The sequence below is a fragment of the Erythranthe guttata genome, chromosome 4 (genome assembly GCF_056151865.1).
Source record: "Erythranthe guttata isolate IM_541 chromosome 4, IM_541, whole genome shotgun sequence".
NCBI lineage: Eukaryota > Viridiplantae > Streptophyta > Magnoliopsida > Lamiales > Phrymaceae > Erythranthe > Erythranthe guttata.
In genome coordinates, this window is record NC_142536.1 from 14,180,046 (window position 1) to 14,196,066 (window position 16,021).

A 16,021-nucleotide genomic window follows, 5' to 3' on the forward strand; every position below is an offset into this window, starting at 1 on the left:
GTCCTTAAGACGAAATTTCCCCGCAACGGTGCTAACGGATTAAATGGAAATCGTCTCCCAAGATACAACGGCTAAACTTGGAATAGGAGCACTCCAAATCCCAAGTACGACGAACTGTACTTTGTGTAGAACTTTTCGAGAGAATCTGTGAAGGGTAGGCTTAATATGTAGTAGGCTTATTTTTTTTTTGATTGAAGTGAGGAATTTTGGGAAAGTTATGGTCTATTTATAAGGTTCGAAAAGTAGTGTCCTTTGGAGCAAAAGATACCTTTTGTTTGAATGGTTGCACCATTTCGAGTTGAGCCAATTGGGAGTGGTTGCACCATTTCGAGTTGAGCCGAATGGTTTGCATTGGTTCGGCCGCACCAATTCAGACCAGTCAGACCAATCGAGATGGGCTTCGAGTAATAAGGGCCCAATGGGTTAAAAGCCCATGACCTAATGTTTTTGGCCCATCCCAATATTTTGATATATATACAGCTCAGTACTTCTCTACTTTTCCAATGTGGGATAACTCAAATCCCACTTTCCTTATATTTTGGACTAGTAATTTTTTCATTCACCACAAAATTGGTTCTAATCCAAAATTCATTTATATACTCAATTAGACCGTACAATAACCTTGATAAAAAATTGTTCATGACTCAATTTTTAACCAATTTTCCCAACAATCCCCCACATGAATGAAAACGAGGGCGTCGATTCTCTCTAGAGTTCCCGCGAATAGTATTGCATCGGGATAGGTAGCATATAGCTTTGAACCTTCCGTAGTGGAGTTACATCGGATTTACTAGGCTGAGTAGTGAACGCGATGTCTTGAACTGTCAGCCGTTCGTGTAAACCAAGACAATGCAACCCACACAATACTATTCTCACATTTCCTTAGTTCTCATGATTGTGTCCGTTTTGGCCATGGACACACATCTTGGATTCATAAGTGTTTGTCAAGTTTTTGAAGCGGCCCTCACTTCATACACTTACATAGGTGATCTCCTATTAAAGGTATCCTGCCAATACCTCACCTTTTCTTATAAGGTTTTGGAATCATTAAAAGCTTTCGCTTATCCTTTACCCTCTCTGCAGGTAGCACTATTATCTTTCGCGGGAATGAGTTAGGAATGAGTTCCTTAGTGCTCAACTGAACTTTCTTAGCTTAGTTGTCCCTTTTGAACCAGTTCTTGGGATCTCCAGTCAGCATGGTTGGGTTACCACCAAGATTGTCCTTAATTTATGGGTTTTAATCCCATTCCCCTAGATAGGCAATATGTTTGATCTCTTTAGTTGACTTTTAGTCGCGGATCCGCTATTAACCATTGATTTTCATAATCAATGTTATATTATTTATTTTGAGATCAATTGCCCAATGGTCTTATGTGTACGAGTGTATCGATACTTGCCATTATACATGTCGTTTGTGCCCTTAACGTAACCGATTGGTTATCACGATTTATTCATAATTGTAGACACCGACTTAGTCCAACACGGAACATCCTCCAATAATTTTATGAAGTTTATTCAACTTCTTTTATAATCCTTATCTCAAGTTATACATTCGAATTCGACCATGAATCGAGCTATTCAATTTTGTTTGAGGATTTCCAAGATACATAATCTTAGTGGACTCTTTACATCCAATGTACTTTCCTAATACAATTGGATATTTTCTTTAATGTAATCCATTTAAAGGCGATACTTAGATTACCTAAGAACCCTTATAATATCATTGAATGATTATTTATTTTGGAATTACATATTTACTAGTTTGCAATTCATTATGCTGCCAAACTATCCAAAAATATTTGTAACTGAACCATTGTTCATCATTATTTTTTGCAAGGTAAACCCTTGGTCTTTAGATAACTAGATCAATTTTTCTAGTAGTGCCTCAACATGAGACTTTCAATATGACTATCTTTGTCTTAGTGATTTTAATCTATAAGATTACATCGTCTAGACCCTCGTCTTTTGACATCAAACATAATTTTATTTCTATTTTCAATATTTTCTCAACGTTCAAACTAATATCATGATCATTATCTCATGATTATAATGTCGTCTATGGACATACACTTCCATGTGCTTTTAATATAAACACAATGGTCACACTCGTTATTATGAGAACTATTTGATAACACAATTTTATCAAATATTACTTTAGAAGGACTTAACGGACTCCAATATCTTGTTATAAATAACCAAAAATTCCATTGCTACTAATTTAGCTTTATAGGACCACCATTAATCCTTCTTTTGAATAGTCCATTTAAACCTTAATGGTTTACTACTTGGAAGAAGACAAACTAACTTCAACGTACATCCTTCCAATGTAGACAATATTTCAATAATTGTCCTTTGTTCATTTTATAACTCATAAGTTATAAAATCAAATCAAAATCAAACATATTGATTTTATTTGTCATCTTGTTGTATCTTGGTTGTTCATCACTTTGATGATTTACCACTCACACATATATTAACTTGGTTGTTCATCACTTTGATGATTTACCACTTACACATTTATAAGTTCTTTTATTACGAACTTATTTATTTTCTTATTTTACAAGAAAACACAATATAGTCAATTTGCATCAAGAGTGACTATCTCGTGCATAATCATTAGATATATTCAATATTTATCCACTTGACTATACTAGGCCTTATATTAACTTAGGTACTTTTTTACCTTGGCCTAAACACCCCCACATTTCTAAATATTAATGTGGTTACTGGTTAGGGCCTAAAGACCCCCACAAATTCTAGAGTATGTATTCTAGAATTTATCAATATAATATCCATAAACTTTTTCCAAGAGTTTCAATACTCATTTTTTAATTCATTTGTCAAAGTTGGATTTTCCAACTTTCATTCACATAGCATTTAAATGCTTTGAAATCCTTATTTTTTATTTATCAATAAGGATACACATTGTAACAAAATACATTTCTTTTTTTAGTTAGAGAAATATATTGGATCACCAATATGATTTAATTACAAAAAAATGTATTTCAAGAAATCACAAAAAGATAAATCTTCTCAAGATACTTAAATCTTGTCAACAAATGAGATAGTAAGATTTCTTCATTTTCCTCAAAAGAGAAAATTCGTCAAGATACTTAAATTTTGTCAATAAACAAGAGAATATTAATCTTTAAAAATGTTGGTTGATCTCCACTATTCAACATTAAAGTTAGAATATATAAATTCTAATCTTAATCATTCATAATTTAGGATTGTATGTCCTAAACTGCCGTTCAAAATTCAGCCAAATCCAACGATTTAATTCTACAAAACGAGCTCTTAAGTAAATTGCTCGAATTTTATTTCAACAAAGCATTCATTGTTGTTTACAATTATTTCGGATGTTTGAAAATAAAAATCCAATCTCATCCATTCACATTTTAGATCATCACCTTGTAAATGTGATATCAAAAAAAAAAATCAAATCGAACCAACAATTCGATCTTCTCTTATGTTCTTGAGACAAGAACTACTCATGTGCTCTCATGAATTGAGCTTCTCTTTCTTTCTATTTTATTTCAATTCATGCTTTTAATTAAACCGTAGTATGATTCATATATAAAACATATGTACATCAATATTATAATAAACATAATATTTGACATGTGAGCACGTCTTTCATACTAGTTGTGATCATAGAAAAAAAACAATATATCAAGCATATTATATCAACATATACATAGTATACACACGATCATCAAATTTGAACATAATATTTCATGGCATAAATAAATTCATATCCAACATAATGAATTGATAAAAATTCTATAGCACGTAATCAATGCATGTCCATGCAATAACACAATTCTAAGGAATTAGTATGGCTTACGCAAATAATAATATGTATAATAATATTCCTCTTACTAAGTAACTCATACTTAATATACGAGACAAGTCTAATCGATCATGACAAAAAAAAAAACGTTAATAAGATCACGTACTCACATATTCGAAAATCAATCAACCGGACAGTTCCACATCAAATGAAAATTGGGAGAAAGTTAATCCCATATCAAACTATATTGCATTTTCATGAGAAATGTCATTAGTATAGCACTTATCATGCGGTTTATGATAAACTTATTCAAATAATTAGCACATACGCTATCACTTTATTTTATTTAGGATAAACATATTTCTATTATTTATGTACATACACAAACATAATGAATATTCATTAAGCATATATATTGTATATGGTTTACCATGCTTCCACATAGAAAATTAAACTATCATGCAATAATCCACCATCATATAGCATTATCAATATATTTCACAAATAGATATCTTATAATTAAAAAACGTACCCGATAAATTATATGTTCGTCAATTTAAAATTTTGTGGGTAGCACCAAATTGTGTCAATATTATGGCAGTGCTGAATGATTTATTCATATCTCTTCCGTCTGAAGTCCGATTTTGTTGATTCAATATGATACGAACAGCCAACAAACTTTTCTACAACTTTTATATTTTACGTTTTCTGAGATTCGGACTGGATCATGATCAAAATAAGCCTCGAAGTCGGAATAGGTGTGCTGTAAATTTGCACCTACAATGGAACCAGAAAAAATTATTAAATAATATTCATCAATCAAAAATAATATAAAACCTCATTATTGATCTTCGATTCAGTCCTCTTTCACCAAAATTTCGTGCATTGGACATTGGTGATGCGTTAATATGCGACGAGTTGCATTGGTCACGAACGGTTGTAATTTCTCATGAAAAGGTGCATCGGCAGTTCTGCCACCCTTTCGTGTTTTCATCATAACTTCCTCATACGATCTCCGATTGTGATGATTTAACATGTTCTGGAAAGCTAACTTGATTATCTACAACTTCTGTGAAATGTTAATTTGCCATATTCGGACTTTAACACCTTTGAAAATGGGAAAGAATGTGGACTTCATGTTCTGTCCGAAAATGAACTTTCTCCAATTGTATTTTGTAACTTCTTGATTTTTGGCAGACTATCTTCTTCTCCATCTCGTTTACCAACGTGTGCAGAAAACACAATTTACTAAATCACAAAGATTTCGTCTTAAGATTGTTGTTCCCGATACATAAAACGGGTAGTGAATTTAGTAAATTGGTTGAACAAATTAATTAGTGAAAATACGGAAAGATTAGCCGAGGCGAGTTGACTCTGTCCTTAAGACGAAATTTCCCCGCAACGGTGCTAACGGATTAAATGGAAATCGTCTCCCAAGATACAACGGCTAAACTTGGAATAGGAGCACTCCAAATCCCAAGTACGACGAACTGTACTTTGTGTAGAACTTTTCGAGAGAATCTGTGAAGGGTAGGCTTAATATGTAGTAGGCTTATTTTTTTTTTGATTGAAGTGAGGAATTTTGGGAAAGTTATGGTCTATTTATAAGGTTCGAAAAGTAGTGTCCTTTGGAGCAAAAGATACCTTTTGTTTGAATGGTTGCACCATTTCGAGTTGAGCCAATTGGGAGTGGTTGCACCATTTCGAGTTGAGCCGAATGGTTTGCATTGGTTCGGCCGCACCAATTCAGACCAGTCAGACCAATCGAGATGGGCTTCGAGTAATAAGGGCCCAATGGGTTAAAAGCCCATGACCTAATGTTTTTGGCCCATCCCAATATTTTGATATATATACAGCTCAGTACTTCTCTACTTTTCCAATGTGGGATAACTCAAATCCCACTTTCCTTATATTTTGGACTAGTAATTTTTTCATTCACCACAAAATTGGTTCTAATCCAAAATTCATTTATATACTCAATTAGACCGTACAATAACCTTGATAAAAAATTGTTCATGACTCAATTTTTAACCAATTTTCCCAACAAATAGATAGTAAACCGAGACTCCTAATATTTCATTCAATATTATATGTAAAGTTAACGTATGTAATTAATAACAAAAAAAAAAATCCTAATTCAATCGTTTATAGATGCAATGAATTAATAAAAAAATCCTATTTAATTTGCAAATCGGATGCAAAAGGCAAAAAATTAAATAAGAATTGATACCAATTTTCCCACCCATTGGTTGGTTGGTGAAAAAAAAAAACCTCTATATTTGGAAGTCTCCTATTATTACAATGGCCGACCACCTAGGATTTAACTTGTAACTGACAAAAACAAAGTCATGTGAGATGTATGTATGTGTATCTATACACACAGTACACACAGTGAGATCCAGCAAATGAGGGGTGGTGTTAGAGCTATAATCCACAAAACTCCATGCATTCAACTACTTGTCTTCATTTCTTTAGTTATTATTGCTTTGTTGGCTCTAATCACAAATACTTCCAATAATCTTTCTTTTTTTTCACCATGGTCATGGACCCCTTCTTCTTCCTTCTCGTTTTCCGACTCCGACCACCGTTCTCCGCCGCCGAGGCCGCCGGTGAAACCTGAGATGATGGCCCTTTACCCTACCTTCACTGTATAAGTACTTTCATCACTTAATTTCTCTTTATTTTGATCTTTTTTATTTTATTTTTAATTATATGTGTGTTTCATTTTCTTGGATCCCTTTTGCATATTGGTTTTGTTTCGACCGTTTCGTATTTTTTAGGGAAAAAAAATATAAGTAAGTTTTTAAAACTATTTTTCTTGTATATTTTGGGGTGGATGTGTATAGACCGAATTTACACGAGATGAAATCGTTCTTTGGTGGATCAAATTTCTTCGACCGGAAATATATAGTGGTTTTTCGTACTTCATACGTCGATGCGAAAAATTTATTTTCTTCCGCCATATTATGTGTCATTTTGAGAAAATTAACGGAAAGGGTATTTTGGTCATATTTTATATTTTTCATAAAACCCCACATATTTATTTTTATTTTCAAAAAAAGAATGGTATCTATAATTTTTTTACTTAGTGTAATAATTTATGTGCAGAATCCCAAAATGCAGAAGGCAGTGACAAATTTAGTGGAGGAACTGAAAGAGATAAGTGTGTTGAGAAGAGGAAAGGAGAGGGACAAAAAAGTGGAGACAATTGAAGCAGGTCTTGCTAAGGCTAGAGCGTTAATTAAAGATGCGATTATTAAGAGTCACCATTCACCTCCCCCAATATTAGAAGATCTTGACTACATTAGAAATCTACTTGAATTCTTATGTTTTTCAAAGGTAACCATTATTTGTTCGGTAAATTACGGTCTACCCCTGAGGTGAGGTTAAATTATATATGAAGAAAAAAATCCAGTTCTTTTTTGGTAATTACAATCACTTGGCTCCTCAATTATGAATCTTCTTACATGTACACTCTTATGGTCTCGAATTGAACATAATCTTTTAGATTTTGTGGAATTGTTCTCTAGTTTGTACTCGTTTTGTGCTAAAATGCAGTTTCTGATGCAACACAATCTGATATTTACAAGTCAATTGACACATTATGATCATTTTGTTTTAAAATGTGGAGCTCGAATGAGGTAAAACGGATATAAACTGGAGAATATTTCACATAATTTAGAAGGGACATGTAAAAAGATTTATAGTTAATGGGTGATTGTAATTACCCAAACATAAGGATTTCTTTTTTTTTTTATTTTTTTATTTTTTTATTTTATATTATCTGATCCTACCTCCAGATTGACCGTAATTTACCTTTAATTGTTTATTGTTGGAATATTAGAAATAATTGTTTTTAAAAGTGGCTAGCTTTTCTGTTAAATCGTTTAGCATGAGTGGTAAAATATAAAAAATACTTTTTCAATACTTTAGTCCTCAATAGTTTAATAGGATGCATAAGATGTCCCACCATTATAGTACTATATAAGTGAAGCATGATGGTCAAATATTAAATTATTTATTTCAATTCTTTAGTCCTCAAGTGCGTTTTCCTTATTCATGCACATGTATTAGTTTTTACTTTGTTGAAATCTTTAAGGATAGAATTAGAAACACATGTTTGAATAATATTTGCAGGAGTTACATGCTAATGGAAAACATGTTCAAAATATATGTGTACGAAGAAGGGGAGCCACCTTTGTTCCACGACGGTCCTTCGAAGGACATATACTCGACCGAAGGGATTTTTCTCGGCTTAATCGAATCGAGCAAAAGATTTCGAACGTACGATCCTAATCAAGCACATGTCTATTTCCTCCCTTTTAGCGTGGTGATGATCCTTCACCACTTATTCGATCCTGTCGTGCGTGACAAGGCCGTTCTAGAACGAGTTATCGGCGATTACGTTCGTATTGTTTCCACCAAATATCCGTATTGGAATACGAGTCTTGGCGCCGATCATTTCATGCTCTCGTGCCACGATTGGGTACGTTCCTACATCTAGAAACAAAAATATGACAAATTAGAGGGCAAAAAATAGTAATACTTGTCAATTTGGAGGACCAAATTTATAATTAGCGTGTCGTGCACAACGTGTACATGTATTTTTTGAGTAAATTCAATTATGTATATGTCATTCCTCTGCATATTTTTTTATTTCTCAAAAAAATATTTTGTAACCTTAAAAAAATATGAGATGTTGTATTTTGGACTTTGATTAGGGTTAATTAGTAGTCCGATTTTCGTCTACATTGTATTCTCGTCCTTATGACTGTTTTATGATGTAGTGAATTATCTCCTCTTTTGCCCGTGATTTTCTTCCGATAGGGCTTTCTCCTAAACTTTTGTATCATCTATTTTATGTCTTTAATTTCGTGCTAGTTCTAACATGACCAAATTTTGATAAATGCAGGGTCCACGAGCAACATGGTACGAACACCACTTATACTTCACTTCCATGAGACTTTTGTGTAACGCAAACACCTCCGAGTTCTTCAACCCTAGAAAAGACATTTCATTTCCGGAGATCAATCTCAAAGTAGGAAACATCACCGGACTTACAACAACATCATCTTCAAACCGCACGATTTTAGCGTTCTTCGCAGGCAAATCACACGGACTCATTAGGCCGTCTCTCTTCCAACATTGGAAAGACAAAGACGACGACATTAAAGTCTTCGAAAATATGCCGGAAAATTATTCCTTCTCCTATAAGGAAATGATGGAGAGGAGCAAGTTTTGTCTGTGCCCTAGCGGGTACGAGGTGGCGAGTCCTAGGGTTGTGGAGGCTATATACGCGGAGTGTGTGCCGGTTTTGATATCCGAAGATTATGTCTTGCCGTTTAGCGACGTTCTCGATTGGGACAAGTTCACTGTCCGAGTGTCGGTGAAAGAGTTGGGAGAGTTGAAGACGATTTTGACGAGAATAGGGGTAAAAAACGTACTTGAGTGCAGTTAAAAACATGTCAGTTAAAAGATATTCTCAAAGTGCAGCAGTTGTACTTGAGTACTTTCCGGGAATAGAAAAAAGGGGAAGATTCACCTTGATTGACTCCTCAAATGTAAGGAATGGCTGTAGGAGATTTCCGTGTGAAGGATGGTCCCACTCCAATGATTCCCACCATTCTCTCTCGTTTTCCATTAACTTGATTTCCTTAAGAGCTGGCGGAGGAGAATAATTCATTTGTCCATCGACAAGTTCTCCGGGAAAATGCAACGGCAACTTCTTCAATAACGGACATCCCCATAACTCAATTTTCTCAATGGAACCGCACATCATCTTTGCCTCACAGATGTTCTTGAGTTTCGGCAGATCACGTATCTCTAACCTTCTCAACTTTGGGAGATCGAGATTTTCGTCATCTTCTGACGCCACTGCTTGTATTATCACTTCTACATCTGGACAGCCTTTAATACGGAGTTCTTCAAGGTATGGGAAACCCGACCCACGCAGCCCCAGCTTCTTCATCTTGTTACAGTAAGAAATACAAAGCCTTCTAAGAGAAGAAAACATGATCAATTGCTCGTCTTTAAGGATGCTTTCTATTCCGTCGCAAAAAAAGATTTCAAAGATGTGAAGAGAACTGGGAATGTTGAAGTCATCCGAAAGGCACTTGCTTAAGCCCTTACACACGCCGAATGTTAGTTGTTGGGTGTCGCTTGCCAATATAACCACTTCTCTCTCCTCTATTGTCTTGAAGTCTGTCGATCTAAACATCACACTGCTGAAGTTCATATCGTTTTTAAACGCTTCAAAATTTACCTTCCCGACTTGTATACGATAGGTAACTGCGTACCCCTTAGTCTTTTGAGACTGAATAAATCGATCAAAATCAGGAACATCTTTGAATCGCCCCTCAAACTCCTCCATCTCTTTCAACATCTCGATTTCTCCAATGGGTGCCTCTACATAATACGGAAGATAGAGACACTTGAGCTTTCTGAGATGGACTAGAAAATCCGTGGGGAAAATCTCCCACCGATAGAAATTTCTCATTGACAAGAATTCGAGATTGACTAGTTTTTCCAGTCCTTGAGGCACTTCCCTGATGATTGGTGTAAACGAGAGGTCGAGCTCCCTTAGTTCCTTCAGCTTTTCCAAGTTGGAAATACATACAAGACTACTGCAATCTCCGAGGATCAAGGCCATGAGGCTCGCTAAGTCAAATACAGAATTTGGCAACTCCTTGATCTCAGTGTGAGACAAATCAAGAGTGCGTAGGCCATGCATTTTTGAAAAAAATGAATCTGCTATGTAATGCAAGCGTGTATTCCAACACAATAGTAATGTGAAACAGATAAAATAAAAATAAAAGACTAAAATAAAAAAAATCAACAACAGTAAGCTTCAAGAACTTACTGTTCCAAATTCAAAATCAACAACAGTAAGCTTCAAGAATAAAAAAATAAGTGTTTTTTTTTGGGGGTGAATGCGTCCTATTCCATAGTACAAGGGTGCAAAGTGTATTTTACCCTAAAATTAATCAAAAACAAACTTTTTTTTTTTTTTCTATTATATGCTTTTCTGTTCATCATCTAAACCCAGATGTGGTTCGATTCCATAGGCGTTGACATTTTCTGAGTTCATAAAACTATCGAAATATATACAAAAAAACAATTTCATCCTCTTTTTTCTTGTGTGGATTTCTCTTCTGTTGAGGAACCTGCTGCTACAAAAGCTTTCAGGTAACACAAGTTTGTTTTTTTTTTTTATTAGGTTATTTTATTTTGGGCATTTCACTTTCTTAGGATGTTGTTTCAGAGATTATTACAAGTGTTGAAAAATGTGTTTTGTCTTAATAAACAGAGATAAAATCTGAACAAATAACAAAACTGTCTCTTTTTCTTCCAGAAGTTTCAAGCTAATATATTAACATTTGGTTAATGCTAAGTTTTGTTATTAATCATAATTGCAAGATTATAAGTTCTATAAATTTCAAAACATCTAAACTCTCTGACATTCAATCCTTCATTTACGACCCTCAGTTACGGTAATTTTAAGTAACTTACTTCGTTTCAATCAATTTATTTACGAATTAGTTAACAAATGTAGGTTGACGATTAGATTTAGGAGTTCCTAAATAAAAAAAAAACCAATTTGAACCTGATGTGGTTTCGAAACTTCGAAAAAGAATAAAAAAATAAAAAAATTAATCATCTATATAGGTTACAATCCTCTTTCTTTTTTCCTGATCTTTTTCATAGCAGGTTTTTTCTAACTTCTAACGAGACGGATTTTTCTTCGATTTTTCAATAAAGATATACTTTGACCTTCTTCCTTATAGTAGGCATATTTGGATTGATTCATTTGACTATGTTGCATAGAAAATAGAAATGTCTAAGAAAACAGGACAACAATTTTCAGTTATGATTAAATTTCATTTTAAAATTATTAAATACAATATCGATCGATTGGATCCGATGTTACGGCTTTGCTTCTTGTGTTGCTCTTTGTATCCACAAGATCATAAAATCCCACGAAGCGAATTGATCAAGAATTTCATTTTAGAAGAATTTGTGGACGGAAGAACGAGTATGAAATCACAATTCGAAAAAGGCCATTCCATACTCGATAAATTAGTGAGTGATCTTCGCTTACTCGAAAGTACTCGTGTTGTTGATGAGTGTGATAGTGTGAAGATGCACGATCTAGTAAGAACCGTCGCCCTAAAGATTACCGAGGGTAAAACTAAAGTAATAGGTGGCCATTGTATTTTGAAGGAAATTCCGAACGCAGAATTATGGTCAAAAGATCTCGAGACAATTTCTTTGATGCATAACGACATAAACGAAATTCCGATTGGAGTATCTCCTAATTGTCCTAATCTTTCGACGTTGCTTTTACAGAGGAATCTACACTTGCGTTCTATAGCGGATTCGTTTTTCTCACAAATGCGTAGCTTACGCACTCTTAATTTATCCGAAACCGATATCGAGGTGTTGCCCGACTCTTTATCTAACTTGGAGAGAATTAAACCTTTAATCCTCGAAAATTGCGCGAGTCTCGTGTACGTGCCCTATTTAGGAAAGATGAAGGAACTAACACATCTAGACCTTTCGCATACATCAATCAAGGAAGTGCCTCGTGGAATGGAAAAACTCGTCAATCTCAAATTCTTGTCGATGAAAAACGTGTATAATAAGTTGGAGATTTTCCCAACCGGCTTACTACCGAATCTCGAAAAACTTCAATGTCTCCATATTCCGTACGAAGTGGTGGCACCGATACAAGACATCGAGTGTTTGCAACAACTTGAGGAGTTCGAAGGGCGAGTGAGAAACGTGCGCGATTTTAATCGGTTCGTTAAATCTCGAGAAAATAGGGTGCACTCTGTAAGCTATTGTATCGAAGTGGGAAACGAGCATCTTGGCGATGAAGAAGAAGACGACTATGCAGACTCTGTTGAGTGCATGGGCTATACTAGTGTGGTTTTCTTCAAAACAGATTTTTCCGATGAAGAAATGATTATTATATTGCCAAACGGAATTGGATTCCTAAAATTTTACGAGTGCGATGGTTTGAGCAACTGCTTTTCGGATGGCTTCGAAATTCCAAGTTCGCTTCACACGTTGGAAATTAAGAAGTGTGGAAAAATAGAATGTATTCTGAAAAACGATCGACATTCAGTAGCTCTCGAACACGTTACTCTAGCCGACCTGCCGGATTTTACGGGTGTGATTCACAAGCAAAATGTAGAAGGTGCATTTGTGGGACCGCCTCGATTTTCGTCTCTTAAATCTCTTTGGATTTCCGATTGTAACAAAATGAAGAAGCTAGGGTTACCAGCTTCGGAATTTCCAAACCTAGAGACACTCTCAATTAAGAAATGTTCGGATATTGAAGAGATAATAGAAGATGAAGAAGAAGGAGGGGGAAATATTCTCACAATCTCGCTTCCGAAATTGAAATGGTTAGAGCTATACAAGTTGCCAAGATTGAGAAGCATATGCAACGCGACGATGGTTTGCGATTCGATTCATATGATTAGTTTAGCGAGCTGTTTGTTGTTAAAGAAAGTGCCGTTGTATTTTCCTAGAGATGATGATGTCATTGACGATGGATTAATTTATTCTGCTCCGACGACTCTAAAGGGAATCAAGCTAGGCGAAGACGAGGAAGAATGGTGGGAATCGTTGGAGTGGGACCATCCTTCGCACAAGAATCTCGTACAACCGTTGGTTACGTTCGAGAGTTCATCTCAAGTTTTCTATTAAACTGTGAAGATATGCAGTTTGAAATATGGGTGTAATAACTTTTCCATAGCTTTTCGTATTTTTCTAATTCATCAGTTAGATTTTCGAGCTTTTAATAGAATTTCATTGCTTTTCAACATTACACATATGGCCTATGGGTGTAATAACTATTGCAGTAGAACCTCGATAAATTAATAACCTCGATTAAATAATAATTTATCTCGGTTCCGATTCGATAAAAATATATTAAATTATTAACTCGATAATTTAATAATTTACTAAATTAATAGAATTTTTCTAGTCTCGATTGTATTAATTTATAGAGGTTTAATTGTAACTAGGACTTCAAATAGTGTTAAAAACATAAGAGAATACACTATCCAATAGGCCACCAACCCCGGTCAACGACTTTAAAATATTGATCCATATCGTATGACCTTTTACAATTTTAAAAATTTTAATGGACAAAATGCACTTCGCCCGATTAAAATTTTATAAAACGTACATTCCCCAAGAAAAATAAAAAACGAGACGACCCTCCTTTAAAATATTGTTTTATGCCCTAAAATCCAATTTTTGCAGTGGGCAACGGACAACAAAATAATAGAGTTTATTGCATTTCCTATCGCTGTGAAAATTGCAACTATGCATTTTCCCTCTGTATAAAAAAATTAGCAAATAACCCTCTGTATTTATTACTCAAAGGCGAAAGCCCCGTCGTCCCAAATCGTGTTTTTTTTCTTTTGTTTTAATAAGTAATAAATTGAAAAAGAAATTAAATAATATTTAATGTTCTCAAACAAAACCAACCACCACCGTTCCCCACCATCGGCCACGGCAGGGGACACTAAACCGCCACCACTCTCTCACGGCATAATCGAGTTTGTGGTGCCCCACAAACTCTCCTCTTCGTCAATTTTACTCCACTCCATCACCTGCAAACTCATTTCCGAGTTCCGACAAAGCTCACCAGGACCTCAATTTCTGCAGTGAGGTGAAGTTGGCGACGGCATAACGAGGTGATTGCCGGTGGTGGTGGTGGCAATTTCAATGGGATTAAGAAATTTGGGGAAGACGATGCTTTTTTATCTTTTTTTTTCCATAAAAAACGTGTTATTTTCCTTTGTTAAAGAAATTTTATAAAATTGCAATTTGATCCAAAGTTTTGGATTATTTATATTTAAATTCAATTCGATTTATGTTTATTTGTATAAGAATTTTCTTTGTATATGTCTTAATATTTGTACTTAATATTATTAAACGAATAATTATAATAGTAATTTACATTTCTAATTATTTTTCAGTTCCAAAATAATTTTAAATTTTAATTTGGCTCCAAAATAGTGTTTTCAGCCCCACATTTTTATAAATATTTATTTTCCGGAAAATTATAATTCAATCCCCTAATTTATTATTTGATTAAATTTCTATAAATTTTCAGTAATTCAATTTGGTCCCCAAGTTCTTTTTGCAGAAACCTCCCCAGGGTATTTCTGTCTTTTCACAACCGGTCAACCGGAAAAAAGGAAATGGGTCGATTATGCTATCTAAAAATAAATACAAGGGGGTATTTGCTAATTTTTTTATGACAGGGGGAAACATGCAGTTGCAATTTTCAGAGGAGTAGTAATTACAATAAACTCCAAAATAATATCTTAGAGGGACAACGTTTAGTAAAAATGATCACTATAACAAATCCCAACTTTTGCTTAGTTGAATACCAAACAAATAAAAAAATAAATAATGAATAGTAAATTACTTTAATACCCTTATTGAAAATTAAACCAAAAAAATATTACAAATATTATTTTTCTTTCTTCAATACCAAATAATCAAAACCTCTCAAAACTCATTTTCCTCCTCACTCACAAACCCCTCATCTCCTCCACCTCCTTCTTCTCCCTCCCCAAAAAACCCTCCTAAAAAACCTCAAAACTAAAGAAATCAAAACCTTACACAACTTGCAAAATGGCGTCAAATGACAGTAGAATGGTAGTTTACAAGCAAGGAGAACCCATTAAAATATGTATCTATGTATTTCTTGAGCTAAAACGTCGATTTTGATTTTATTTTATTTTTTAAAATCCGCCATCAAATTTCGACACATACAGGTCGAAATTGTGCTTATTTTTCGACATGTATGTGTCGAAACACATAATAATTGATATTGTATCTTTTCGACGGGTAACTGTCGAATTTATCCTCATTTTCGACGCTTAAGTGTCGAAAATAGTGGTGAAATTCGACAGTTACCCGTCGAAAACATATAATATCAATTATTATATAAGTCATATTTCGACAATTAAGTGTCGAATTTGTCCCCTATTTTCGACACTTAAGTGTCAATTTTTTCCTGTTGCAAATTTACTTGTCTAAGTTTTTCTCCACTTTTGTGTAGATCGATTGCACCCATTCATTTACCACATCAGAAAAATTTTCTACAAAAGAAGCTTTATTGGCATGGGTTCGTGGAAGTATACTGTTTGATTTTTTTTATTAATTTGCAATATTTTATAATTTTTTGTGAAATTAACC

At 34.3% G+C, this 16,021-nt stretch overlaps 3 protein-coding genes across 3 annotated transcripts; 2 read left to right on the plus strand and 1 right to left on the minus strand.

Annotated features, from left to right (window-relative positions):
* The first annotated feature begins 6,907 nt into the window (after nucleotides 1–6,907).
* Nucleotides 6,908–9,255, plus strand: LOC148771205 (putative glycosyltransferase At3g07620). Its single transcript, XM_088816948.1, has 3 exons — nucleotides 6,908–7,132; nucleotides 7,931–8,279; nucleotides 8,706–9,255. The coding sequence occupies exons 2-3, from the start codon at nucleotides 7,938–7,940 to the stop codon at nucleotides 9,249–9,251; spliced, it is 888 nt and encodes a 295-aa protein (XP_088673074.1). The 5' UTR covers nucleotides 6,908–7,132; nucleotides 7,931–7,937; the 3' UTR covers nucleotides 9,252–9,255.
* A 20-nt stretch (nucleotides 9,256–9,275) lies between these two features.
* On the minus strand, nucleotides 9,276–10,523 carry LOC148771206 (disease resistance protein At4g27190-like). Its single transcript, XM_088817534.1, has one exon. It carries the CDS (start codon nucleotides 10,521–10,523, stop codon nucleotides 9,276–9,278), a length of 1,248 nt encoding a protein of 415 aa, XP_088673660.1.
* Nucleotides 10,524–11,827: 1,304 nt separating this feature from the next.
* On the plus strand, nucleotides 11,828–13,507 carry LOC148771207 (disease resistance protein At4g27190-like). The gene has a single exon (XM_088817535.1). The coding sequence runs from the start codon at nucleotides 11,828–11,830 to the stop codon at nucleotides 13,505–13,507; it is 1,680 nt and encodes a 559-aa protein (XP_088673661.1).
* Nucleotides 13,508–16,021: the final 2,514 nt, after the last annotated feature.

Bases quoted from the DNA above. Each gene is read 5' to 3' on its own strand.
- LOC148771205 (XM_088816948.1), top strand. From the start codon at position 7,938: ATGCTAATGGAAAACATGTTCAAAATATATGTGTACGAAGAAGGGGAG. The intron at 8,280-8,705 runs GTACGTTCCTAC...TGATAAATGCAG, and splicing joins TGCTCTCGTGCCACGATTGG to GGTCCACGAGCAACATGGTA.
- LOC148771206 (XM_088817534.1), bottom strand. From the start codon at position 10,523: ATGCATGGCCTACGCACTCTTGATTTGTCTCACACTGAGATCAAGGAG.
- LOC148771207 (XM_088817535.1), top strand. From the start codon at position 11,828: ATGAAATCACAATTCGAAAAAGGCCATTCCATACTCGATAAATTAGTG.